General features: G+C 43.7%; 3 protein-coding genes across 4 annotated transcripts in view; 1 reads left to right on the top strand and 2 right to left on the bottom strand.

Moving 5' to 3' along the window:
* ATP7B (ATPase copper transporting beta) overlaps positions 1 to 27858 on the bottom strand; it is a 164105-nt gene that overhangs the window by 16024 nt on the left and 120223 nt on the right. For both annotated transcript variants that reach the window (XM_068267125.1, XM_068267124.1), the window contains 7 exons: positions 19952 to 20106; positions 19727 to 19861; positions 17765 to 17959; positions 16001 to 16183; positions 5531 to 5726; positions 3934 to 4080; positions 818 to 960 (listed from right to left, as the gene is read on the bottom strand). In XM_068267125.1, coding sequence (XP_068123226.1) covers positions 818 to 960; positions 3934 to 4080; positions 5531 to 5726; positions 16001 to 16183; positions 17765 to 17959; positions 19727 to 19861; positions 19952 to 20106 — 1154 coding nt within the window. The remainder of the gene's footprint in view (positions 1 to 817; positions 961 to 3933; positions 4081 to 5530; positions 5727 to 16000; positions 16184 to 17764; positions 17960 to 19726; positions 19862 to 19951; positions 20107 to 27858) is intronic.
* On the top strand, positions 21633 to 26352 carry LOC137545657 (putative nuclease HARBI1). Its single transcript, XM_068267123.1, has 3 exons — positions 21633 to 22296; positions 22391 to 22492; positions 25440 to 26352. The coding sequence occupies exons 1-3, from the start codon at positions 22082 to 22084 to the stop codon at positions 26323 to 26325; spliced, it is 1203 nt and encodes a 400-aa protein (XP_068123224.1). The 5' UTR covers positions 21633 to 22081; the 3' UTR covers positions 26326 to 26352.
* On the bottom strand, positions 23809 to 27324 carry LOC137545656 (uncharacterized). Its single transcript, XM_068267122.1, has 3 exons — positions 26871 to 27324; positions 25230 to 25392; positions 23809 to 25050 (listed from the first exon to the last, which is right to left on the bottom strand). Exons 1-3 carry the CDS (start codon positions 27055 to 27057, stop codon positions 24150 to 24152), a joined length of 1251 nt encoding a protein of 416 aa, XP_068123223.1. The 5' UTR covers positions 27058 to 27324; the 3' UTR covers positions 23809 to 24149.

Genomic DNA, 27858 nt, shown 5'->3' with positions numbered 1-27858 from the left:
TGGGAGGGCAGTGTTGCCAACTCACCCCTTTAATTACTGACACATATGAATTATACAGGTTTTGTGGCTAGGTAGATGCAATTAAGGCACTGATTATGTGCAAGTAGCCCCAGAACCTGTATAAGTTAGATGTGTCAGTAATTAAAGGGATGAGTTGGCAACACTGGGGGAGGGTGACAGAGGAGCCTAGTCATGTGATTACAGGCTGAACAGCAAAAACGTAGTGTTTCCACAAAGTTATGGGACTCCAGCTCCATGGTTTGTTTGGGTGAGTGAGCTCAGGAAGTTAAGGAATAGTGCAGACTTAGTAGGGACAAACAGAAGAATGCAGTAAATTATTCAGGATACCCACTTTTAGGGTAATTTCCCTGGTTTCAGCATCAGATACACTTCCTTTATGTATATATTGCTGTTTATTACTATATAGCCCTGCCCTCCTATTGATGATTAGCTAGGCTGATTAGCAATGCGGAACTCTTCCCCCAGAGCATTCTTGGAGACGAGGTATATTTTTTACTGGCTTCCGAACTCTCTGTAACCAAACATTCTGCAGAGATCACCTGACAGGACTAAAGAGGTCCCCACCTCAGATAAATGTCAGAACATACTCAGTGAGAAGAAAAATTTTGCAAAGAGCAAAAACACTAAATCATTTATAAATGAATATTGTAAAGAAATAAGCAAATGTATTCATTACGTTATTTTTACTACAGTTCCTCTTTAAATAATTGTATTTTTGTGCTTTAGGTGAAGCAATGTGCAGAGATCCTGAAAGGGAACAGATATTCCCGCACAGCTGTGTGTGAGGTGACAGTACCTGAGTAGCAATAGCTTTTGCCGTCTTCCTGTTATCCCCAGTAATGAGTACCACATCCACTCCCATAGACTTTAATGTGTGCACAGCGAGAGCAGCTTCCTGCTTCACAGTGTCTGCGATGGCAATCATTCCACTCAATGCACCTGTATGTGGAAGCAGAGATTGTTATACAGCTAATGAGAGATCACCTAATCACCACAGAACAGTGTAATAACAAATGGAGGAAACCGCTATTTCACCAGGTAATAGTGCCTCACCACTTTTCCCAGGCCCGGATTTACCTCACAGGAGCCTATAGGCACAGATGTCCTGGCACCTTAGACTTCGTCCTCCATGAACCTACAAGCCCCAACAAACCTCACCACAAATGTGCTGGCTGTGCCAGCTGTCAATTCTCCCTTATTTCCCTTGCCCGTCAGAGGCAGCTACAGGTGCCTCTTAGTATTAGGTAGCCAGAAGTACCCTCAGTAGTAAGTAGCTAGAGGTGCTCCCAAGTATTAGGTGGCTAGAGGAACCTCAGTATTAAGTAGCTAGTGGTGCGTCTGACTGAAGGGAGATCTTAGTGGAATGCAGAGAGCAGGGTCAGTAACCTCTCATTTCTACTCTCATCAGGACTCTGCATAGGGAAGGAGGGAGGGCGGCACTAGGGGAGGGGAGTGAGCAGCCTTTCCATCATCAGGCGCCTGTAGGCACGTGCCTACAGTACCTTATGGTAAATCCGGCCCTGACTTTTCCTCACACAAGTTCAATCACGTTTTAGCAAAAATCTGACTGAAAGGTGTAAGCGTTGTCCCCGCTAGCACAGTACCCTCTTCATGCAAGTGTTATGCAGTCATTGGTCCCAAAGTCATTATGTCCATACAATTATGTGAATGGACTATTGAAGTTACCGGGGGACAATTTCCATTGTTAAATTATAAATCAGTACAGGCAGAAATATGTGGTCACCAAAATCACACACAAATCCTCAGACACGTAGGGAGTTCATCTTAATAAGCCAGATTTTTTATGCTACAAACAAGGTGGCTAAGAAAGGGATGGAAGCAAGTGTGCTATTCAGTTCTGGGCACCACATTACAAAAAAGATATTGCAGTTTTAGAGCAGGTGCAGAGACGAGCAACAAAATTGATACGTGGGATGGAAGGTCTCACTTACCAAGAAAGGTTAGATAAACTGGGTTTATTTAGTCTAGAGAAAAGACACCTTAGAGGAGATCTAATTAACATGTATAAATACATCAGAGGGCAATATAATAGCTTGGCGGATGAGCTTTTTGTCCCTAGGCCTTCACAAAGGACTAGAGGACATGATCTGCGCATGGAGGAAAAACGTTTTAGCCATTTATTTAGGAAAGGGTTCTTTACAGTAAGAGTGATTAAGATGTGGAATGCATTGCCACAGGAAGTCGTTATGGCAAACTCTATACCTGCATTTAAAGGGGGCTTAGATGCTTTCCTTGCGTTGAAAGACATCCATGGCTACAATTACTAGGTTATGCCTAATGATGTTGATCCAGGGATTTTATCTGATTGCCATCTGGAGTCAGGAAGGAATTTTTCCCTTTTGGGGCTAATTGGACCATGCCTTGTGGGTTTTTTTTCGCCTTCCTCTGGATCAACAGGGGTATGTGGGGGACGGGCTGGAGTTGTACTTTGTACTGGTTGAACTCGATGGACGTATGTCTTTTTTCAACCAAAATAACTATGTAACTATGTAACCCTTCCTGAACCTTAACTAGACTACCGCACCATTCAGCATTGGGGAGTTCCATGCAATGGGGGGGAGGGGGGGTGTTTAAAATGCTTAACCACTGTTGAAGGGCACCCTTGCCCAAATAATAATAGTATGGGGGGTACTTATTGAGGAATATCTTATTTGGCCCTTAACAATAAGGGGTTGGACAGATATCTGCCTCACCCCAGGGGCAGGAGTACAGGGGCTAGCCATGTTTTAGCAGCCCTGCTTATCTCACCTGCCCAGGGAAATGTAACACCGCACCCAGTCAGCCTTACCATCAATATACTGTCCAAAACTGATAAGAACTTTATCAATCAAGTACGCTCAGGTCAAGAGATTACTAATATGAAAATATCAACACAATATTGACCCAAGTATGGCTAATTTTTAAGGACAACTGACCTGAGAGTGATATGGAGGCTGCCATATTTATTTCCTTTTAAACAATACCAGTTGTCTGGCATTCGGCTGATCTCTTTGGCTGCAGTAGTATCTGAATCACACCAGAAACAAGCATGAAGCTAATCCTGTCAGAAACAGCTGATCTGAATGTTTGTTCCGGGTCTTTGGCTAAAAGTATTTGGAGGTAGAGGATGAGCAGGAAGGCCAGGTAATGTGCATGGTTTAAAAGGAAATAAATATGGCATATTCCTCTCAAGTCAGTTGTCCTTTAAGGATGCAATTTTTTCTGAATTCTATGGATACTTTAGTAAAAAAACAAAACCTATGTAAACACTAATACTTATAACTATAAATGATGTAACACATCATTAACCAGGTATGTACAGAATAAACCTTAAAAGAAAATCTGTAATGAAAAAAACTCCCCTGGGGGGTACTCACCTCGGGTGGGGGAAGCCTCCGGATCCTATTGAGGCTTCCCCCATCCTCCTCTGTCCCACGACGGCGGAGAAAATCCTCCTGGAGAGGCGGCAATGTAAATATTTACCTTTTGGCTCCAGCACAGGCGCAGTATCCGCTCTTCCCACGGAGATAGGCGAACATAGCCTGCGCAGTAGAGCGGACCTGACGGAGATCGGCTATTTTCGTCTATCTCCGTCAGAAGAGCTGCAGCAGCGCCCCCGCTGGAGCCCGAAAAGGTAAATATTGCACATGCTGTCGGATTTGTCGCCTGTGCGTTCCGGGGGCTGCAACCAGACCGCCGTGGGACACAGGAGGACGGGGGAAGCCTCGATAGGGTCCAGAGGCTTTCCCCTACTGAGGTGAGTACCCCCCAGGGGAACTTTTTTCAGTACAGGTTTTCTTTAATGACCGTGTTGATTTTCTACAATGCTTGAAGGTATAACCTACAATCTGCACTACAGTGTAAGAATATATACTGGCTAATAGGGTGATAGATGAAGATGCAATACATTACCGTCTATGGCAACCAGCACAGACGTCTGCCCCTTCAGCTCATGGCTGGTCATAGCTTCATCCACATCGATGGAAATATGCAGGCCATTGCGTCTCATCCACTCTCTATTCCCAATCAGCACAATGTGAGGTTGGGGAGCGCTGGCACCTGCAGGTCACAGAAACGCACTTCCAACAGTTACTGTCCGTCATCATTACTGGATAATACTTATTAAATATTCATTTTAGGCCTTACGCGTGACTACACAATGTAATTCCGATCACATAGGGATTGCTAAGCTTGCCATATCGTGCCATCATTGACCCGTGTATGGATGGCTTTAGGAACCCTGTGGAATAACTGTGTTTTACATGCACATGTTTTACAGATAAGCAAACTGAAATAAGGCTTCATAATATATAGAATGGATTTAAAGCAGTAGAGTGTTGGACCGTGTTAGCCATGAGTGGAATTAAAGAGATTGCCTTTTTATTAACCTTGGTGGACGCTCTTTTAAATGGGATTTAGAGCTAGCAATACCAAAACGGTATACGGGCTAAACTTGGGTTTGCTGTTTTTTTTTTTTTTGGTATAAAGAGTTGCAGCTATGCAATTTAATTGTTAGGAGACATCACATGGGGTCTATTCACGAAAGAACAATAAACAGTCCCAACCGAGCATGCCTCCTCGATTGTGCTCCCATACCCAGGAGTGCTCAGCACATGCGCAGTAGCCCGCGACTGGTCCAGCTTTCACAGGGGTACAGCGGCACAATGCAGAGGACTGGGAGGACAACAACGGGCCTGAAGGACTACACAGGGTAGAAGAAGCCCCAGGCAAATAAAAATCAGCTTCTGTCCCTCACTTAAAGAGGAACTCCAGTGAAAATAATGTAATAAAAAAGTGCTTCGTTTTTACAATAATTATGTATAAATGATTTAGTCAATGTTTGCCCATTGTAAAATATTTTAAATCCCTGATTTATATTCTGACATTTATCACATGGTGACATTTTTACTGCTGGCAGGTGATGTAGCTGCTGCTTGCTGTTTTGACAGTTGGAAACAGCTGTAAACAGCTATTTCCCACAATGCAACAGGGTTCACAGACAGGAAACTGCCAAGAGTACGTACTCAGAATTTATTTGTGGGAGGGGTTTCACCACAATATCAGTCATACAGCGCCCCCTGATGGTCTGTTTGTGAAAAGGAATAGATTTCTCATGTAAAAGGGGGTATCAGCTACTGATTGGGATAAAGTTCAATTCTTGGTCGGAGTTTCTCTTTGCGGTTCATTTAACTTGTGCAGACAGTGTACATTAAGTATCTAAGCATTTAGGCAGTTTACATAGCGAGTTACAGAAATTGTTGAACGACGCATCTGTTACATGTATAAAGCGAGTTATGCAATTTCTACAAAAACGCAGCTAATCTATCCATGTGCTGTCTGCACACGTTAAGTTTACTGTTCCTTTGTGAATATACCACCATGTCCCTCCAGTGCAGCCTTTCACCATCTAAAATAAAAATTCCTTCTACACAAACAAGTATAGTGGGATTACAGCTGCATACTATAATTCTAGTAAATAGTTCACATATGAAAGAAGATCCAGACATACCTTGTAACTCCGGTGTAATGATCAAGCTGCTGCCATCTTGTGGACGGCCAGATCCACTCATATAAACATTCTGCTCATTCAGACCTTCTTCGCTTTTCTGCAGGACGCTTTCCACATTGTTCACTTTGCAGCTAATGCCACATCCTGGGACAGCCTGGAAATCTGTGCAGTATCCAAGGGATTCCGTACCAAGCTCCTAAAAACATAAACAATGGTCAACAATCAACAACCACGGATTTAACTACCAACAACTCGTGTCCAAGGCTTTCTCATTGCTATCTCCTCCTTCATGCCCCCAGGGCCGGTTTAAGCAACAATGGGGCCCAAGGGCAAAATAAACCTGGGGGGCCCCCCCAACATATTCCCCGGAACAAAAATCGGCATTAGGGGACCTTTTTTGCAGCTGGTATAGTCAGGGTGTGAAGTCCCAATCAGTCGGAGCTCCACATTCTGGCTATCCCAGCCTGCATGGGGGACAAGGGGTTAAAAAGTTTCAGGAGGGGGGACCCCACAATTTAAAAAAAAAAATTCCCACACTCTAAACATAAAAAAAAAAAAAATTGGGAAAATAGGAAAAAGCATTTAAAAGTATACTTTTTTCCTTCGAAACTTTAAAATCGATTTTCTCAAAAACTATAAGGTCTTTTTGAAAAATAGTTTGTTTCTCTCATTCCTAATGATCTCCTTAACATATCCTGCAAATTTAGGGTTCCTAGCATTTAAGGTGAATTTGCTATTAACCATTAAAGTCGGCAGGTTTTTAAATGTGTATTTTTTTTCCTTTGAAACTTTAAAATCGATTTTCTCAAAAAATATAAGGCCGATTTGAATTTTTTTTTCTCCTCTTGTAGCCACTGGGGGCCCCTACAAGCTCTGGGGCCCTGGGGCAGCTGCCTCCTTTGCCTTTATGGTAGCGCCAGCCCGGCATGCCCCCCTGCTTTTTAGAACTTAATATAGACAAAACTGTCCAGATACCACCATGCACAAAATCTCCAGTCTTTCTCTCTCTAGTCAAAACCTCTCATTCTCGAATTATAGGCTTCTCTTGAATGTTGCCTCTTCTCTGGAACTCCTTTACACAATCTGTTTGTCCCTTACCCACACTTATCATTAGGCACAAACTGAAAACTCAGCTCATCAGGCAAACATCTAAGACCAGGGCAAGATTTCTGAAAAGGCCACCAGGGCCCGAGCCTTGGGCGGCAGCTAGCCAAGGGGCGGCTAGACATGGAAGAGGGATTGAAATACTGAGGCTGTAAATAAGAAGCAACACATTGAAATAGAGAGCGGATGCTCAAGGGACCTGTATAGAACTAAAGGAGGAAGCTGTGCATGAATGCTAAACATGGAAGAGGGGGTTGCATAGGGCATAGTTTCTCAACGTGTGGTACGCGTACCCCAGGGGGTACTTTTGAGGGTTCCAGGGGGTACTCGGGCTTCATATACTTAACCAAGAATAACAAATTTAGAGTTTTAGAAAATGATAATTCTTATTTAAACAAAGCCAAGTTAGTATATTAGCTAATTATAAGCAATAGTAAAAGCTTGGAAATGGTTTAAAACCAATTATAATGTACTACGATTAAATATATATTTGTCAAGGGGTACTTGTGATAATGTTTACTATGCTAGGGGGTACTTCGTGAGTATATGGTTTTGAAAGGGGTACATACCAATAAAATGTTGAGAAACACTGGCATAGGGAATAGGAAGGGGGTGCTGCACATAGAAGGGAAGCTGCAAGAAAGTTGGCCTAGGGGCGGAAAAAGTATAAACCCGGCCTTGTCTAGGGCACTAACTAGCCATTGACCACTGCACTACCCCCCTGTACACAGCTTCCCCTTAGAAGCAGCTCAAATGGACAGGGATTTCTTTACTCTTATGTGTTATTAACCTCCTTGGCGGTAATGACGAGCTCAGCTCGTCCATTACCGCCGGAGGGCGCCGCTCAGGCCCCGCTGGGCCGATTTTGATAATTTTTTTAAAAACACGCAGCAAGCAATTTGCTTGCTGCTTGTTTACACTGATTACCGCCGATGCGCTGCTACCCGCCGTGTTATAGGGCCCCCCCCCCCCCGAGACCCCGTGCGCAGCCTGGCCAATCAGTGCCAGGCAGCGCTGAGCGGTGGATCGGGATTCCCGATGACGTCTAGACATTAATGACGTCATCACGATCGTCGCTATGGCGACGGGGGAAGCCCTAAAGGAAATACCGTTCAGAATGGGATTTCTGAATGGGCTTGATCGCCGGCAGCGATCGGAAGGGTGGGAGGGACGCCGCAGGGAGGGGGAATCATGTAGCTAGCGCTAGGCTAGCTACATGATTAAAAAAAAAAAAAAAAACACAAAAAATAGTGCTGCGCTGCCACCCTGGCACATTTAAAAGAACGCCAGGGTGGTTAATGCTGTGTAAAGTGAGTACATACAGCAGGCTTTCTCAACCACAGGGTTCCTTGTGTACTCTGCAGGGGTTTCTTGGCATTTTCACCCATCGTGGGGGAAGTATAACAGAGCACAATGTAATAGGGGGTACTGTAAAAAGAAACACTAAATTGGGGGTCAGAATAATAATGAGCACATTAATACCCACTTAAAGAGACTCTGTAATAACATTTTCAGCCTTATTTCTTCTATCCTATAAGTTCCTATACCTGTTCTAATGTGGTCTGTCTTACTGCAGCCTTTCCTAGTTGCACAGTAGCTGTATTATCTCTGTTATATAATCTAATCTTCTTTCCTTTGTCAGCTTTGTTGGCTCATTCAGGAATGTGCTGCTCTGCTGTGATAGGTAGAAGCTATGCACACACCCTCCACGCCCCCTGCAGGCTCTGTATGAGTCACAGACTGAGCTTCTCTCAGCCTATCACATGCTGGTTAGCAGCCATGTTTTTTGTTTGTAAACACTGCCTAAAACTGGCAATTACAAGCCAGGATTGCAGTAGGGAGTGGCAGAAACAGCAAAGAGGAGCCCAGGAGAACATAATGAATAGAATGGTATGCTTTTTATTGTAAGAATTTTAGAGTACAGATTCTCTTTAAGCCTATCTGGACGAACAGTCTCGTCCAGATAGACTGCGCGCACTCCCACCAGCCACGCCCGCTCCCGTGGCCGGCTGTTAGCCCAGCGATCAATGAATGGGATTATAGATCCCATTCATTGATCAAAGCCCCCTGCAGAAAAACCGACAGCCTCTTATCAGTGGCTGCATTTTTTTCTGAGTTAAAAAAGGTTTCCCGTCCTCCAAATGCTTCCTGGATGCGTGATCGTACGCTTCCAGGACTTTTTGACTGTGGCCATCTTGTGGCCAAATAGTAAAACTACACCCTCATCCATTTTGTATTAAATAAATACATTTGTTTACATTTAAAATTTAAAATTAGCTGTTTATTTCCCACACCAAAAATTACCCAAATACATTTTTTTGTAAAAAAAAAAAAAAGACAAAAAAAAAGCATAAATAGTTACCGAAGGGTCTGAACTTTTTAAATATCCATGTCAAAGGAGTATATTAACCACTTCCCAACTGAGGGGTTTTACCCCTTGACCACCAGAGCAATTTTCACCTTTCAGCGCTCCTTCCATTCATTCGTCTATAACTTTATCATTACTTATCACAATGAAATGAACTATAGCTTGTTTTTTTCGCCACCAACTAGGCTTTATTTAGGTGGGACATTATGCTAAGAATTATTTTATTCTAAATGTGTTTTAATGGGAAAATAGGAAAAAATGTGGGAAAAAAATATTATTTTTCAGTTTTCGGCCTTTATAGTTTTTAAATAATGCATGCTAGTGTAATTAAAACCCATGAAATGTATTTGCCCATTTCTCCGGGTTATAAAACCATTTAAATTATGTCCCTATCGCAATGTTTGGCGCCAATATTTTAATTGGAAATAAAGGTGTCCTTCCGGACACTTGCAGGAAGTACTAGGAGGCTGAGAAAGTTTTTTTTTCACAATGATCGTGCTGCTTAGCGGAGAAGCAGCGGATCATTGCGGGGCTTAGATCAATGAACGGGAATGGATTTTCCCATTCATTGATCTCCGGGCGAGCGGCGGGTGGCCTGTTTACCCGCGGGAGTGCGCGCTAGAGCGAGCGGAAGCACGGGCAGCGGCGGGAGTGCGGAAAGTACGGATTTCTCCGTCCCTGGGGGTGAAAGGATGGAAAAAGGGACGGAGAAATTCGTACGCGTGGGGGTAAAGTGGTTAATATAATATTTAAAATTATGGGCTTGTAAATACTGATGGACGCAAATTGAAAAAATGCACCTTTATTTCCAAATAAAAGATCGGCGCCATACATTGTGATAGGGACATATTTTAAATGGTGTAATAAGCGGGACAAATGAGCAAATAAAATACATGGGTTTTAATTATGGTAGCACGTATTAATTTCAAACTATAATGGCCAAGCATAATGATTTTTTTCCCATTTCTTTCTTAATATTCCTGTTAAAATGGATTTAGAATAAATTAATTCTTAGCAAAATGTATCACCCAAAGAAAGCCCAATTGGTGGCGGTAAAAACAAGATATAGATCAATTAATTGTGATGAGTAGTGATAAAGTTTTTGGCAAATGAATGGGAGGTGAAAGTTGCTCAGATGCAAAAAATAAACATCCCTATGGGCATAAGTATATAAAAAGCACTAGGAGACAGTATAATAAGTGGCAATGTAATAGGGAGCAGTGAAATTAACAACCTCATCTATTTTTAAGACCATGCCTCCTGCAAAATAAATGCAGGGGTTCCTCAAGTTCAAAAAATTGTTTGCAGGGGTTCCTTAAAGTGGATCCGAGGTGAACTTTTACACATTGCATAATTGTGTTCCTTTCCTATTGTTTATAGGGCATTCCTCAAGCCAAATACTTTTTTGTTTTTGTTTTAATACTCTAATTCCCTATAACCTAAAAAAGCCACGCCCACAGGTTTTCAGAGAGCCTTGGCAGTAGCAAGGGCTCATGGGAGCTCAGTCTGGGCAGGAGGAGGGGGAGGTGTTACTAGCCATTGATTTCAGAGGCAGAGGGGAGGAGGATAGGGGATTAGGCTGATGGCTCAAGATACAGATAAGCCTGCCTCTGTGTAATGTTTACAAACAACATGGCTGCTGTCATTGTATCACAGGAATAAATAATCATATTCTATTGAAGCTGTTTGCAGCTAGATTTGCTGTGTAAACTTCAGATAAGATATATAGACAAGTTACTTGTTATAATTAGTTTTTCATCTCGGATCCACTTTAAGATCCAAAACTTATTTTCATGGTTCCTACGGGGTAAAAAGGTTGAGAAAGCTGACATACAGTATTTTCAACCTGCATGTACAATCATGTATTAGCTAAACTCTTCAGTTGTCTATTACCTGTATGCCACTGTTTTGTAAATGTCTATAGGTTGTATTCTGTATATGTCTGTATATTGTACACAACCAAGGAAAATGCTGGCGGCATAAAAATCCTAAATAATAATTATAACAGACTTCACAAAGAATATGTCACTAACATAATAGATATCAAAGAGGGGCACAGCTTTCTAAAAGTCTGATGTAAAAGAACTTGAATGTCATGTAAGGACGATCAGCGGTGTTATGCAAGACCACTGATGTCTGCCAGATTAAAAAGGGAATTTACCAGCGTTGCCTCACAGCAGCGCATGCTAATCAGTGTCTCTGTAAAATCACCTTTATCTGCTTAGAAATGAAAGGATAAAACAACTCACATGGCTTACTTGGGTCATACTAATTTGTAGCAGAACCAGCAAAACAAGTGATATGTTTACCTCAAGAAAAAAAACTGAGCCTGAACTCTGGGCCTGCCAGCAATTGTGTGTTTACATAGAGGAGGACGTGCAGAATCACACAAGCATGAGGCACTGGTAAACAGCAGGGTGGAAATATGTCTTATGATCCCCAGTAGTGTTCAGTGTAATGCGTACGTGCGCTGCTGGTGAGTTGGGCGCAGGGTAAGCCAAATGACGGCTCACCCTGGTGCAGCTCAAATTCCTGGCAGCATTAAATACTACCATGTTTCCCCTAAAATAAGACCTTCCCCCAAATAAGTCCTATCTAAATGGGACGGTTTTAGTGTATGGGGAGGTGTGAAGTCTCTTATTGCACCTCCCTTGTGGCTGCGCCCCCCTTCGTTCCCTGTAACTGCTCTGGTGTATGTGGCATGCTATTCAAACTGGTCGACGCCTTTCGACCGTCACGCGGACATTGTATGCTGGGTCGACATTGCGACTGCGCTCCCCTCTCATCATAATCAATATGCGCATTAGCACGCAAATTGAGAGGGGAGCGCGGTTACAGAGCCGACCCAGCGTATAACGTCAGCATGAGGCTCAAAGGGCGCCAAACAGTTTTAATAGCATGCCACATACACCGGAGCAGTTACAGGGAACGGAGGGGGCGCAGCCACAAGGGAGGTGCGGTAAGAGACTACACAACTCCCCATACACATATTGTCTACCCCTCCTCTGTGAGTAAGCCCCTCCCCAAAAATAAGCCCTAGCACATATTTCCCCCACAAAAAAGAATATAAGACAGTGTCTTATATTCGGGGAAACATGGGTATCATGGGTATTACCCCTCCAAGTCGTATCAACTTGGGGGAGGAGTAATTCAGGGTCTGGCGATTTCTGGGACCCCATATTACCCATACGCAGGATGCGCATCATAGCATTGGTGCTATAGAGGCGCCCAGCTCAGCGACGCGCAACAAAATCACCTGCTTCACAGTGGCATATGCATTACCCAGCTATGCTGGGCTATAGGGCCAGAGCAATGGGCTGTGGGTTTGCGATTTTTGTTATTATTATTGGTTTATATAGCACCAGCATCTTCAGTGGCACTGTAGAACAGCATACAGGGTATAATAATACAACAGTTAATACAAGACAAGAGTGAATTACAGCTGATGCAGTGAACAAATCAACTACAGGTTTTTACACAGGGGTGGGATGTATGTAACTCCCATTACACGGCATTGTGAGACAGTTCAAACAGTTAGAGTCCTGGCCAAAAGGCCTTACAGAATGATTCCCAATTCATGTGTCGTGGCAGCTTTGGATATGTGTCTCGGAAGTCTTGCACTATTTACAGGCAATGGGATAATAGGGAAAAAAAATGTGGGCTGCAGAGTCTTCATCTCCGCCCCCTTGAGTGCCGTCCTCTTCATTATTCTGCAGCACCCTCTCCGGGCTCCTTCTGGTAAGCCCCAACCTCCCTGAGCTCAGAGCAATCACTGAATGAGAGGTGGGGCTTACCAGGAGCCCCCGGAGGGTGCTGTAATATAGAATAATGAAAAGGATGGCACTCGAGTGGTTGGAGGTATAGACATTGTTGTTTTTTGCACAACCATACTGTTGTAGTGGTGGGAGCAGCTATGCCAGCTACGGCAATGTTTCCCTTCGCTCAGCGTTGATGTGTACAATTTTGCTCCTAAGCAAGCTTGCACTTACAACAGCAAAACGCACCAAAGTGGTTACTGGATGTGAGCTACACCTTTAGATGGGATCGGTCTTGACCTAAGAATACGGTAATCAGCCTTCCTTGATGGTAACTTTGTGGGAGGACATTCTGGGTGAGAGCCCCTCAGGGCAGCCTATATGCTATACCTGTTGCTGCATGAACTTGCTACAAAATCTGTGCTTTGCTACACTACTTGTCCAACTTAAAGAGGAACTCCAGTGAAAATAATGTAATAAAAAAAGCTTCATTTTTACAATAATTATGTATAAATGATTAAGTCAATGTTAGCCCATTGTAAAATCTTTCCTCCACCTGATGTACATTCTGACATTTATCACACTGTGACATTTTTACTGCTGGCAAGTGATGTCAGTGGAAGGAGATGCTGCTAGCTTTTTTGGCAATTGGGAACAGCTGTAAACAGTTATTTCCCACAATGCAACGAGGTTCACAGACAGGAAACTGCCAGGACCATAGTCCTCACAGTTTCCTGTGTGTGTGTGTGTGTGTGTGTGTGTGTGTGTGGGGGGGGGGGGGGGGGGTCACCACAATATCAGCCATACAGACCCCCTGATGATCCATTTGTGAAAAGGAAAATATTTCTCATGGGAAAGGGAGTATCAGCTACGGATTGGGATGAAGTTCAATTCTTGGTCACAGTTTCTCTTTAAGTTTGTCAGAATGAATTCCCGCCATATTAATTAACTATTGTTTGACGTGATGTGTTAGTGGCAGTTGATACAGTGAACTCTTTGAAAAAGCCTTTGCCAATAACGTTCACATCAATCCATTTGTTGATAAACAGTGACGAGTTTATCAGTGCCAAGTTGATGCAATTAGCTGGGATCCCAGGTTTCAGTGTGGTGTGTGTTGTTGAGTGGGCTGTATAAAATTCCATCATGGCATGTTCTCACTGTTTTTGTGAGGGGTTTATCCATTGTTTGTTTTTGCATTGATGTTAATAAAGAAATGAATGTGGCTAAAGTGAATTGAGGAAGTAGTTTTCTATATAATTGTCTTGAGGTATTGGCTAACCAACGCTCCCCCAAAATAGGGACATCATTCCCACCAAAAAACACCCAGAGTTCTGTGGTATTAACTTTTCGTGTGTTGACTATACTGTTGGCCACAGCACCCAGGCAGGTAATTTGGACATCATGCAGTGCTATATCACATATATATATAGTTAGACAGCAAACGCAGAACAGAGGCGCCAGCAGGGTAAAAGTGGATAAAACCTTTAAAGTTTGCTTGGAGGAAGCGGTGGACTTACCTCCATAAAACAGACACGAAAGACTGTCTGTATAATAGTAATCACATTTATTATATAGTACCCCAAAAGTGCAACGCGTTTCGCAGGCCACGCCCGCTTCATCAGGCTATAAGCGTGGGGAGAAACAGAATTTCAGCAAGCCACAATTACACAATTTTCAGCAGCCACAATTACACCTTGGACACATATCTAGTGGAGTGTCACTCCCTGCAGCCACACTTACACCTTGGACACTCCCTGCAGCCACACTTACACCTTGGACACATATCTAGTGGAGTGTCACTCCCTGCAGCCACACTTACACCTTGGACTATGGTTCACACTGCATGCATCAAAAACCGATCCGGGTTAAAATCTGATCCATCAAACAAATCAGTTTTTATTTGGGCATCATTACGAAATGTTAGTGATTGGTCAGTGCAACGCATATGTCGATTCGGCATTATCGCAGACCGTTGTTGTTTCAAATGGACTGATGTGACTGATGTGAATGGATCCTTCTGATAACATACGATCCCATCACATCTGTTTAGTTGCGTTCCGGAAATAGACCTTTTTTGGGGGGGTCAGTGTGAACCGGCTCAAACGGGCTTATGGAAAATTTAATGGGGTTTTCCAATTTCAAGGTGCATATCTGCTGTCAAGCAAATTGATTTCCTACCATCTCACAGGGGGTCTGATGAAATTTCAGTAAACTTCTTGTGCACAGGCAGTGTATGGCAATTTTAGCAGTACTGACGGAAGGGGAGTAGTGCACGTTACCCAATCAGTGCAACTCACTTTACCTGGCTAAGGCATGCGTTACTATGGTGAGGTCTGGTATGCTACCTATGCAAGTGGTGCACCGCACACTACCATGGCAACTCCCGCGTTGTGCTAATTGTATAGCTACTTGCCTGGTGCTAGCAACCTATAGTTACACTACAGCAAAGTTTATCAGGTAGCACGGTGGCATAGTGGTTAGCACTCTCACCTTGCAGCACTGGGTCGAGACAGGCACAAATGGTGCAGGGAAATTTGAGCGCACCATGCGCTGCTATAGGCCATAACGTGAACTTCGGCTATGGCGGGGCTCAGACAGTAATTTGGCCGCTGTCAAAAGACAGATCCCAAGTTGCTATAAAAACAGAGTAGAATCAGTCGCCAGCAACAGCTGACAGCCAAATTACTGCTTTCCCCTGAGTCCATGGCAGCCTGGAGAGGAAATAGTAATGAATGCCGCCGGGAATTTTACAGGAGGAGGGTGAGACATTTTTCGGCTTTGCCCTGCGCCCAATTTCCTGGCGCCCTTTTTTGCCTGGGTCCCTAGTTCCACTCTCAGCCAGGGAATTATCTTAACAGAGTTGTATTTTCTCCCTGTGTCTGCATGGGGTTCCTCCGGGCTCGCAGGTTTCCTCCCACATCTCAAAAACATACAGATAAATTAATTCACTTTCTCCTAAATTGCCCCTAGATTACAATACGTACACTACACAATACATATATAGACGTATGACTATGGTAGGGATTAGGTTGTGAGCCCCCCTGAGGGACAGTTAAGTGGCAAAACTATATACTCTGTACAGTGCTGCGGAAAATATTGGAGCTATATAAATGATAAAAATAGTACTATGGAACACTGACAATATGAGCAGCAATTACAATTTATGCTCAATCCTAGTAATTTAAATCTTGCTTAATAAAGTAATAATCCCCATGCACGAGTTCATATAGATTATGACAGTACCTCTTTGCAGTATTTTGTGATAGCCATTCCTAGAGGATGCTCACTGCTGGCCTCTGCTGTCCCCACCACTGCCAGCATCCTCTTTAGCGGTACCCGGGACACGTCTCCAAGCAGCAGCACTCTCATCACCTTAGGGACGCCGTGTGTAATTGTACCGGTCTTGTCAAACATCACTGTGTTAATCTGAAGCGAGAAAACACAAATATGCTTTTCAAATAACGGAATCCAAGTTCTTGTTCACAGACATCGTTACAGCTTTTCTGCAACCAAGATGAAGGGAATCTATTTATCAAAGGTTCTGGGATGAAAACCGTTTGGTGGTGTTCAGAACAAGCTTACAGCTGCTTGATCATTTACCATCATGTAACATCCCGTTGAGACTCTACTGACTGAATGAGCATTGCTTCGCACGCCTATTTCCTTGTGCTGCATGATCTCGCATTCTTGTATTTAGGTTCTGACCTAATGCTGCCTGTCACCCCTATGTATTGATGTTTGTAACCAGGGCCAGATTTACACTTCAGGGGCTTGTAGGCACAGAGGGGGACATTTATCAAGAGTGTCTGAGACAAAATTTTAGTAGGTTTTTATAAATCCGTGCAGAACTGTCTCAGACATCCTAAGAAATCACTAAATAGTGCAGATTCCTTCTTAAACTGTTAGGAATAGGAGGAGTAAGGAAAGTCTCTCAGGCAGTGCAGTGTGTTAGGGAAATTACTGTTGCTGCAGTAACCAACACATCTGCTGTCAGCAGGCTTGAGGGGGGAGGAGCCCTTCACATATCTTGTCTAGCCAGCACTGCTGCACTATCTGTAGAACTGCTATTGAGCACTTCTTAATCTGCAGCAGTTTAGGGACGGATTTGCACTTTTCTTAACTGTATTGCAGCTCTAGAAAGCCACGCTAAACTGCCGCGATTAAGTAGGATTTGAGAAGTTTCTCACTATGATGCAGAACAGTTCCTCTGCTGGTTAGAACAGTTTTAGAAGAAAAAACTGTTGGTAATGCTTTGATAAATGTGGCCCAGAGATTCTAGTGCCCCAAACTCTGCCCCTCAACACAGGCCACAGCCACAGCCCCAATTTTCTTATATAACAAAGGGCTAAATGTACATGAACCTGACAGCTGTTTAAATCAAAGAGTGGACCTGCCCAGCCAAATCTTGGATAAGGCCCCATCTACTTTAATAATAATAAAAATTATATATATATATCTACATCTATATCTATATATCTATATATCTATATCTATCTATCTATCTATCTATCTATCTATCTATCTATCTATCTATCTATCTATCTATCTATCTATCTATATATATATATATATATATATGACCCTAGTTACCATACAAAACAGGCTACGCTACAGGGGCAGGGCAACACATAAATCACCACCTTACATTGCCTCAAGCCCACCAAGATGAGAAGAGCAGGCGGCAAATGGCAGTGTGTGTGGTCAAAGTGTACAGCTGATCTGCGTGGCAGCTGGAGCTCTGCAGGGACAGAGTGAGGAGGATGCAATACTGGTGGTGAGTGACATCGCCCTCTGGCTCTGCTGAGAGAGGAGATATTTGGGAAGGGAGGGGAGCTGCCTCTGCCACATAAGGTGCCTGTAGGCACGCGCCTACAGTGCCTTATGGTAAATTCGGCCCTGTCTGTAACACTACTATCTAGTGCAGCGTAATATGTTGGTGCTTTATAAATAAATAATAACTAATAAAAAAAATGAAACATTTTAAGCTGTACAATATGATAGACAGACCTTATGTGCCATTTCTAGAGGTTCTCCACCTTTAATGAGGATGCCATTTTGTGCAGCTACTCCGGTGCCCACCATTACAGCGGTGGGTGTGGCCAGGCCTAGTGCACAGGGGCACGCAATGGACAGCACAGTGATGGAGGTCTGGAAGGCCACTCGTATGATCACCTCGGCTTTGGAGATAGTTTTGCTGTAATTCTGGGAATGGAGGCAAAGCAAATCAATGACATGAAAACAAAAAACAAAAAAATAGTTTGAAACAGTATAAGCCCTGCCCTTTGTTGCAGCGTGCCTGTGGCACAGAGTATTTGCAGCTCCATGGAGATGCATGATTGTCTATCTAGAAGGCTTAGTATTAGAGTCCATTTGTGAGTTTTAGAGTTAGGGTGAGGTCATGGATGGTGTGACAGTAGGAAACTTTGGTGGCCGCAAAATGGGAATTAGCAAAGACTTGTGGGCACTGACTTGCTTTTTGCCTCAAATGATCTGGGGTTGCTATAGGGGAACGTAACTGGCTGCATTTATACAATGCAACTTGGTTGCTGATCTAACCCCACTTTGCTGACTGAACAAGCACTGTCAATAATCATTCTGTGCTTGTGTTTATTAGCAGAACCATGAAGTACCGTAGGTGTGCTTTACTTGGGATTTTGTTTTGATCATGAAGGAATAAAGGCGTTGACTTAAACAGGTCCCAAACCAATAATAATAATAATAATAAAAAATGTGTATAGCGCTTTTCGCCTGTCGGAGGCAGCCACTATGGCACACTCAGTAGGCGGAAGCAGTGTTAGGTAGTTTTGCCCAAGGTCTCTTACTGACTAGGTGCTGGCTTACTGAACAGGAAGAGCCGATTTGAACCCTGGTATCCTGTGCCAGGCAGAGAAAACCATTACACTATCCAGCCATTGCTAAGGGGTTAGTCATGTAGGGGGAAGGGGAAGTCTTCTGGCAAAAATGTTTAAGACGATTTTCTAGATCATCCAGACCAGTGCTTGTAATCTCCTATATTTGGTGTCCGTGTGACTTCATAGACTTGATATGGTTTGTGGAATCTACGCCATACGCTTCCACCTCTGTTTCCAAATGTTCAACTCCTTTTGTTTAAGGCACCGATTGCTTCCTTTATTGGTTTGATTTGATTTGTAACTGTTTCTTTCATTGCAGAGTGGTTTCCCCCATGGTATTCTGTATCTCTTTAGAGAATTCTGATAAAATTTCTCTCCGTTTTTCGTAAACCACTAGCTATAGTGTTCATCAGGTGTGTGAATTCAAGTTTATCCTTTAAAGTAATTTTCTTTTGAAGGTCACACCTTTACTTTCTCTTCCTGTTCTCTCTCCCTCAACATGCATTTTTTATACCTCTCTGACCAGTCATATTACAGTAAACATTAATTCTCCTAATAAGGTGGATTATATCCATTGGAGTCCTGTTAGCCCCTAAGGGAGGTGTGTGTGTGTGTGTGTGTGTGTGTGTGTGTGTGTGTGTGTGTGTGTGTGTGGGGGGGGGGGTTAGTGGGGTTTAAGGAGGGCATTTATTCTGATTGCTTTTATTGAGTAAGGCTCCAGGTGAATTAAAAAAATGGACTTGCAGTAAAATGTAAACCTTTTATTGTATCTTGTTTGCCCACCATAACCTGCATTCACGGTGGTGCATAACAGTAGGACTTAACGGACGCACTGTTATATGGTTTGCCCCATTGCAATGCACCATATGACGTTCATAGTGCAGCAGGTGCGGTGTAATGGCATGTGCTATCCCAAGGCACTGCATACAGTGCAGTATCGCAAAATACCCGCCTTAACAGTAACAGTGAAGCATACGTCTCATTGACTGTATGCTTCATTGTATGCGATGCAACGTGCAGATAACATGCAGCGCTGCTTTCCTGTTCCTACAGGGAACATAACACAATGTAGCCTCAGGGTAACTCAAGGAGCAAACAAAAACGCAACATTACTCACCGGGAAATATTTGAGTATGATGCTGAAATTCACAAATCCGACTGTTATCCAGGCAAGCAGTGTGACAACAGAAACAACGATTATGAAGGGAACAAAGTAGCCACTGATCTTATCAGCCAGCTGCTGGATAGGGGCCTGAGTAATGGAAGGGATATTATCACAGAGGAATGAAATGCTGTACACACAGTATTCCTCTCCACCTCACACAGAATGCTGTGGCTTTACCTTAGACATCTGAGCTTCCTCCACTAGCTTCACAATTTGGGCCAGGGTAGTGTCAGAGCCCACGTGAGTGGCTTCCACCAGCACAGAGCCGTGGGCATTAATAGAGCCAGATATGACGATGCTTCCTGGCTTCTTCCTGACTGGCATAGGCTCTCCTGGATGAACGAGACAAGAACAAGAGAAGATGAGAGAACTGCAAGAAAGACGTGTTTCCAAACATTGAGTCGTCTACCTCCCATTTTTAAATTGATTTTAGTACATTTAAATATTTCTGGCATCTCTGTTTTTCCCAATTCCACAGAGATCATTTGCCAGTTATAAAGATGTCACCACCAGTAATACATTTCAGAAAGTAAATCAGGGAAAGGAAGGATTTTGCAATGCCCAAACACTGACTAAATAATCTCTTTGGCCTTGTTCACATTGCGTTCAGCTTGCGTGTCCGTCCACGGTGGGCTTATTTTGAGGCGTTTTTTCTTTCCGATTCCCGGCGCTTGGGTGGGCGATTCTCTTTTGTGGTTAGCAGCTTCCGACACGTTTTTCCCGAGCGTTTTGGTAATTCCCTCGCTGACGCAACTCAGAAAGTGAACTCTTTGATCTGGAAAAGAATAAATACAATGTATTTATTCTTAAAAATGTGAACGCAATCGCTCCACAAAGTGGTTTTGTGAGCGTTTTGCGTTTTTGCTATACCTTCTATTGAGGCGGAATCGGAAACGAACCACTTAGATATGAACTATCACATAGAGAATCATTGTTTAAGCGCTTTCAGGGCAATTCTGAAAAATCGCTCACGCTTAAAAAATAACAAAAACGCCTGCAGTGTGAACAAGCCCTGAGTGAACATCGTATAAAACAAATGTTATTTTTTCTACAGTCTCGACCCGAACTCTTGCATAGGACAGAAGGAAACCATACAGAAATGCACCGTTATAAGTATTTAGAGAGTTTAGCCTGTCTCTGATTCCCCCTCATCTGTGTCTAATCACAAGTTGTAATTTGATCTTTCCCCTGTGTCACCTGACTGCCATGGTAGATAAGCTAATCTGAAAGAGTAGGATGTTAACAATATGTCTGCTTCCATGAAAGCAGGGATTAGACACAATGCAGCTTTATTGCAGGATTATTAACAGCTGTAACAAATAAATGTTTTTCTTAAAGTGAACCAGAGACGAAGCACCCTTGTGTATTTTACCATAGAAATCAGTGGGAACATTAGAGAAAACATTTACCATGCTCTCTGTTCCATCCTCACTGCTAAAAGTGTCTGTTATCTAGCTGAGATAAGAATCCCGGACTGAGCATTGATTCTGGCTTTGCTATAATGACTCAGCTATAATGATTCCTGAGCAAAGCCAGCAGGGGGCAGGCTTGGACTTGAAGACAGCAAAGAACACAGTCTCAGCTATAATTATTCTGTAGCAAAGCCAGACCGACTGCTTAGTCGGGATTCTTATCTTAGAGGTGATAACAGGCAAATTAAACAGAGAACAATGTAACAAAGAGCAGATTAGGTGTTTACTGTCATGTTCCCACTGATTTATAAGGTAAAATACATGAGGTTGCTTCATCTCTGGTTCTCTTTAAAGAGACACTGAAGCGAAAAAAAAATGATGATATTATGATTTGTATGTGTAGCACAGCTAAGAAAAAAAACATTAAGGCCTGGGCCACACTATACACGTTTGCAGATCGCAGTCCGCGGTCCGGGCTCCGTGTAAACAAAAAACGGAACGCAAACGGATCCGTTTGTAGAAAAATTGCAATCCGTTTCCGTTCCGTTTTTCAACCAAAAAACGTTTAGAAAACGTACCTGGCCCAATGCAATTGTTATTGACCAATAGGAAGGAAGTGGTAGGGCCTATGCTGCTAATATTTACCCATTTCCCACCTCTTGACCACTAGGAAGCCAGTGGGAGGGGCTATCTTTAGAAAAAAACTGTGTTTTGACCATTTTAAGGCATATGGAATGTCCTGGGGAGGTTTTTTGAGTGCCTGTACCAATGTCAAATGAGTGGGAGTGGTTTTGCTGTACAGGGAGTGGTTTGGTTATAGTCTATTGTCTGTACCATGTGTTTGATGCACTCTTGAGAATACAGCAGGCAAGAAAGTACTACATCAGGCAGCACCATGGACCCCATTGTCTTTCTGTTCTGGATGAACCTGGCTTGGATGGGGGTCTTCCTGTACTACAGTGGGACCCTCATGCGGTCAAGAGTGCGGAGATGGTGGGTACATCCTCTCCTGCAAGAGAGACAGCAAAAGGGGCAATTTTCTGTCCTCTATCAAGACCTGAGAAAACACCCGGTCAAGTTCTTTAAATATAGCCGGATGTCTGTGGACCTGTAAGTACCTTCTTCTTACCTGAAATAACATTTTACCTGTCCACACACTCTGTACCTGTGTCAGGCTAATGTTGTTGCCATTTTTGTCTTCGAGGTTTGATCACCTTCTCACCATCTTGAGGCCCCACCTTCTGAAAAAGGACACCAGGATGCGAAAAGCCATCACTCCAGAGGAGCAACTTATGATCACCCTGCGGTATGTTATGTCTTTTATCTATCATCTTTTATCTTTTTTGTAATGATGAGACAATCTATTTATTTTCAACAAAAAATAAAAATTTATTTTTTGGTTATCAAAAAAAACAACAAAATGGCATTCACCAACATGGTGGCCAAACATAACTTTCAAAATTGAAAGAACATTTCTGCTTCAAGGTACAATACTTCTTGTTTGTTTGAACCATCCCCCACAACCCCCATTGTCCCATTGTTCCATTGTCCCAGTGCTCATGGCTTGGGAGTGGAGATGTTTGCTTGAACAATGTGGCAGACATTGGCTCTTGTTATCTGTCTGAAATGCTATCTATTTTAGCTGTGCCTTTATTTGTTGTACTGTGTTTGACCAATATGAAGCTAGCCAATTTTGGTGGTGGTGGTGGTGGTGGGGGGGGGGGGGTGGAGTGTTGAAGAGCTATTGTTTTTGCATACCTGTGCAGCAGCAAACTTTAACAAAACACAAAACAAGTGTTCACTCCAAAGCAATGCCTGGCTGGCTACCTACTATTCAAGACCCTCTGAACAGCACTCACCCACACAACAGTCCAGGGACCATCTCTGGTAGGAAAGTGCTGTTCCAAAGGTCTTGAATGGTAGGTGGCAAAAGTAGGCAACCAGGGTGCCTGGGGAAAGAGGTAATTTTTCTTGCATACTACCTGTGCAGCAGCAAACTTTAGTAGTGCAAACGTTACAAAATAACAAACAAGTGTTCACTCCAAAGCAATGCCTGGCTGGCTACCTTTGGCTACCTACCATTCAAGACCCTCTGAACAGCACTCACCCACACAACAGTCCAGGGACCATCTCTGGTAGGAAAGTGCTGTTCCAAAGGTCTTGAATGGTAGGTGGCAAAAGTAGGCAACCAGGGTGCCTGGGGAAAGAGGTAATTTTTCTTGCATACTACCTGTGCAGCAGCAAACTTTAGTAGTGCAAACGTTACAAAATAACAAACAAGTGTTCACTCCAAAGCAATGCCTGGCTGGCTACCTTTGGCTACCTACCATTCAAGACCCTCTGAACAGCACTCACCCACACAACAGTCCAGGGACCATCTCTGGTAGGAAAGTGCTGTTCCAAAGGTCTTGAATGGTAGGTGGCAAAAGTAGGCAACCAGGGTGCCTGGGGAAAGAGGTAATTTTTCTTGCATACTACCTGTGCAGCAGCAAACTTTAGTAGTGCAAACTTTACAAAATAACAAACAAGTGTTCACTCCAAAGCAATGCCTGGCTGGCTACCTTTGGCTACCTACCATTCAAGACCCTCTGAACAGCACTCACCCACACAACAGTCCAGGGACCATCTCTGGTAGGAAAGTGCTGTTCCAAAGGTCTTGAATGGTAGGTGGCAAAAGTAGGCAACCAGGGTGCCTGGGGAAAGAGGTAATTTTTCTTGCATACTACCTGTGCAGCAGCAAACTTTAGTACTGGAAAGTAGCAATAAACTGAGTACAACTAGTAAACTGAGTACTATTGTATCCCAGACTGTGTTTGACTCGCTAGTTTTAGTTACCTGTCCATCAAAATCAGAAGGTGACCAAAAACACACTCAACTGTCATTGGACAGGCTTTGATGGTAAAGTGTTGAACATCTGATTTTGATAGACAGATATTTAAACTAGTGAGCAGTGACACTATTTCTTAAAATTTATTATCATTCTCGGGGAAAAAAGGGTATTTGCCACTACTGGGCTGGGAGGAAGCAGAAGTACGAGTGCTTGCGGTACTACCTTGTGATAGCTGGGTATACGTGGTAGTTTCCTCTGCAGAGGTGATAGGAAAAGAATGTGGTGGCTGGTAACCCTGGTATGACTGATTTGGAGATGGACCGTGGTATGGCTGAGTGGGAGATGGTTGCCATGCAGAGGGTGGCCTAGTGGGTGGTGCAGAGTAATCTAAGTGGTTTTTCACCGCATCAAGCAAACTGCATTGACAATGTATTAACCTGTGCCGTGGCACTTGTTCCATTAAAGGCAATAGTGACATCACCGAGTGATAAAGGCTGCTGCTTTGGTGATGCATCAAAAGGTCTATCTGTTGGCGATGTTGTTGACCCAAATTGTGTAGCTGCTCCTGAAAAAGCTGCCTTTCTTTGCGCAGCATCTCATTGGATTCGGCCAACTGAGTTCTCAGAGTGTCTATGTGTTGCTGGTATTGATGGGAAATAGTGCTACCTGATTTGTCCTGCAAACTTCGGGACACTATGGATTCCTGGTTTTTCATCATCCCAACAAGGCTTGACACTGCTCCAGCCATCTGCACATTGGCCGATCTGGCCTGACCGCGAGCAGCTGAAACCCGAGCACTTGCTTGCTTACGCAATGACTCAGCCGTGTTTGGACGCTGGGTGGGTGGTCCCTCACCAGGTGATTCAGGTTGTGCAGATGAGGCAGCTGAAACACTTGGCAGTTCATCGTCGGCAATGTCATCCAGATTGACAGTGGTCAGGGTGTCCATCGATGTGTCAGGTGACTCATCCAAAATTGACAGTGCTGGTCCATCATTTGAATCATCTAAAATGGCCTCAAAGTTATCTTCAGTGCTGTAGATAAAAAACAACATTTTGTATGAGAAAGTGAAAGTGTTTCAAACATCCACACCACCCCAACCACCCCCCCACCCCCCCAAAAAATGAAATAAATAAATTTACAAATTAAATAAAGGCAAGAGAGTGGATACATACCAAAGGTAAAATAAAAAATTATAACAAAAATAACTCACCCTCTATCTTGAACGAGAGGTCTAAGGAATCGCAGTAGAGGTGTGTGGCAATATGGGGTCCTTCGCGATGCACCACTCCCACTTCTTTGGTCTGCTTTTTCCGCCTTTAGTTCTTTAATGAAGCTGTCACGTATACTTCGCCATTTTGTCTTTATCTTTTCAACTGTGGAAACAAAACCAAATAACAATCTTGTCACTTTTTTTCTATAGTTTCCTTGCGACCGGACAAAGCTATGGAAGTCTACATCTCACTTTCAGAGTTGGAAAGAGCACAATCAGTGCTATAGTGAACCGCACCAGCAGGGCGATATGGTGCAGTCTGGTTGCGAAGTACATGCCAGTTCCCGATTCTCGCAAGTGGGCGGAGATTGCCGACCTGTACTGGAACAGGTGCAACTTCCCAAACTGCCTAGGAGCCATCGATGGAAAACACGTTCGGCTACAGAAACCAGCGAGGAGCGGCAGTCTGTACTTCAACTACAAGAAGTACTTTAGTCTGGTCCTCCTGGCTGTGGCCGACGCAGACTATAATTTCATCTACGTGGACGTTGGCTCCTATGGCGGTTCAAGTGACTCGGGGATATTCCAGAGGTCCAGACTGCACCGCCTTCTCAATGACGATAAGCTGGACATCCCCGGGGACAAGCCTTGGCCTGGAACAACATCACCAAGCTACCCCTATGTTTTCGTCGGCGACGAGGCCTTTGCCTTATCACAACATGTGATGAGGCCGTTTGGGCAGAGAGGCCTCAGGCGCGAAAAACGCGTGTTTAACTACCGGCTGACCCGGGCTCGTCGCATGGTCGAGTGTACGTTTGGAATCATGTCGAACAAGTGGAGGATGTTCCACACGCCACTACAGCTGAGCCCTACCAACGCTACAGCTGTCGTGAAGGCGGCATGCATCCTCCACAACTTTGTTCGTCAGGAAGAAGGATACAACATTATGCACCTCGACCAGGATTATTTGCCCGGAATCCGACGGTTTGCAACAAGGGGTAGGCTACAGGCCCAGCAGAATCGGGACTACATGGTACGGTACTTCATGTCTAGAGAGGGACACATACAAGCCCAGGACATTATTGTTCCTCTCTAGTTATTTTGGACATTTTGAATGTTTTTTTGTTGGGGGGGGGATGTTTTTTTGTTGGGGGGAGGGGGGAGGAGGTTGGCTTTTTGTTACGTTTTATTTTAATATATTGTTTTTAAAATAAAATTTTAAAAATTGTTTTCAATGCTTGTTCACTGATGGGGATGGGGGGGGTTTGGAGTGGGTGGCTTGGGGTGTTGGGTGGATAGGAGGGGCATTGTCGAATACAGGGGTGGGTACCTTTGGAGGGGGAGAGGGTGGACATACAAGAGATGGTGAGATGGGGGGGTTGTAGTTAAGTGGCATTTTGGAGTGGGATGTGGAAAGAAAGGATGAGTGTCACTGGGGAATGGGGGGGGGCGGGGGGGATGTATGAGACAAGTGGAAATCAGGGGAGAGAGGGGGTGGTGGAGTGAAAAGGGGGTGGGTGGCGGCAGGTGAGAGTTGCAGTGTGGAGAAAACAGTTGGTGTTGGGGATGTGGCACTAAACATATATATAAAGAGCACATCACACTAGGCAACATGTATCATACACATTCCAGGGCACTCACCTTCTTTGCTCTGCTTCCTGGCTGCAAGCCGGTCATACTCGTCCACAAACTGCTTGGTGATGCGCTCCCATAACAGCTTGCAGTGTGGAAGGTCGCTGTGCTTCTCATGGCTCTTGTCGTAGAGCTCTGGGTACTCTTGGACAGCCATTATGAGGTCCTCCACGTTGATAAACCTCCTGGTGGCCATGATGGCTGCTCTCGTCTCTCCCAGCTTGTCAACAGGAAGCTGTCAGAGATGACGTTGAGGGGAGGAGAAGGAAGTTCTGGCAATCCGTGTTGGCATACGTTTTATGTTCAAGGCTTTCATTATCCTCCGTGTATCCGGGTCCAGGAAAAATGCAGCAGGTCCGGACTGTCCGTTCAGTTTCTTTATACGTTTTACACGGATCACCCACGGACCCGTTTTTTCTTGGAGTGTGTACAGCTGCTATTTTTAACATTGGTATCCGTGGCTCCGTTTTTCATCCGGGACAAAAAACGTAGCTACGGATACGTTTTCAGAGCAAGTGTGAACGAGCCCTAAGATCAGATACATCAGTCTAATTGTTTTCAGTACAGGAAGAGTTGAGAAACTCCAGTTGTTATCTCTATGCAAAAAAGCTATTAAGCTCTCCGACTAACTTTAGTCGTGGAGAGGGCTGTTATCTGACTTTTATTATCTCAACTGTAATTGAACTGTTTACTTTTCCTCTGCTAGAGGAGAGTTCATTACTTCACAGACTGCTCTGAAAGACTCATTTTGAATGCTGAGTGTTGTGTAATCTGCACATATTATAGAGTGATGCAATGTTAGAAAAAACACTATATAACTGAAAATAAAAATATGAGAATATTTTCTTTGCTGCTAATCTTCTAGTAATTATTCATAGTACACAACCAATTCATTATATCATATATTTTTTTTCGCTTCAGTGTCTCTTTAAAAGGTTATTATGCTGTTGCCAATCTTTTAGAGCAGAAAAGAAGTTCTGAGTTCAGGTCCGCTTTA

The sequence above is a fragment of the Hyperolius riggenbachi genome, chromosome 2 (assembly GCF_040937935.1).
Source record: "Hyperolius riggenbachi isolate aHypRig1 chromosome 2, aHypRig1.pri, whole genome shotgun sequence".
In the NCBI taxonomy this organism is placed as follows: Eukaryota; Metazoa; Chordata; class Amphibia; order Anura; family Hyperoliidae; genus Hyperolius; species Hyperolius riggenbachi.
The sequence above is the reverse complement of the archived record's forward strand: the minus strand, read 5'-3'. Positions and strand labels throughout refer to the sequence as shown.

What these genes read in the sequence shown, in the direction of transcription:
- LOC137545657 (XM_068267123.1), top strand. Translation starts at nt 22,082, where the DNA reads ATGGACCCCATTGTCTTTCTGTTCTGGATGAACCTGGCTTGGATGGGG. An exon ending in AGCCGGATGTCTGTGGACCT is followed by an intron (nt 22,297 to 22,390) that starts GTAAGTACCTTC and finishes TTTGTCTTCGAG; the next exon opens with GTTTGATCACCTTCTCACCA. An exon ending in CAACTTATGATCACCCTGCG is followed by an intron (nt 22,493 to 25,439) that starts GTATGTTATGTC and finishes TTTTTTCTATAG; the next exon opens with TTTCCTTGCGACCGGACAAA.
- LOC137545656 (XM_068267122.1), bottom strand. Translation starts at nt 27,057, where the DNA reads ATGGCCACCAGGAGGTTTATCAACGTGGAGGACCTCATAATGGCTGTC. An exon ending in CAGGAAGCAGAGCAAAGAAG is followed by an intron (nt 25,393 to 26,870) that starts GTGAGTGCCCTG and finishes TTGTTTCCACAG; the next exon opens with TTGAAAAGATAAAGACAAAA. An exon ending in CCTCTCGTTCAAGATAGAGG is followed by an intron (nt 25,051 to 25,229) that starts GTGAGTTATTTT and finishes TTTTATCTACAG; the next exon opens with CACTGAAGATAACTTTGAGG.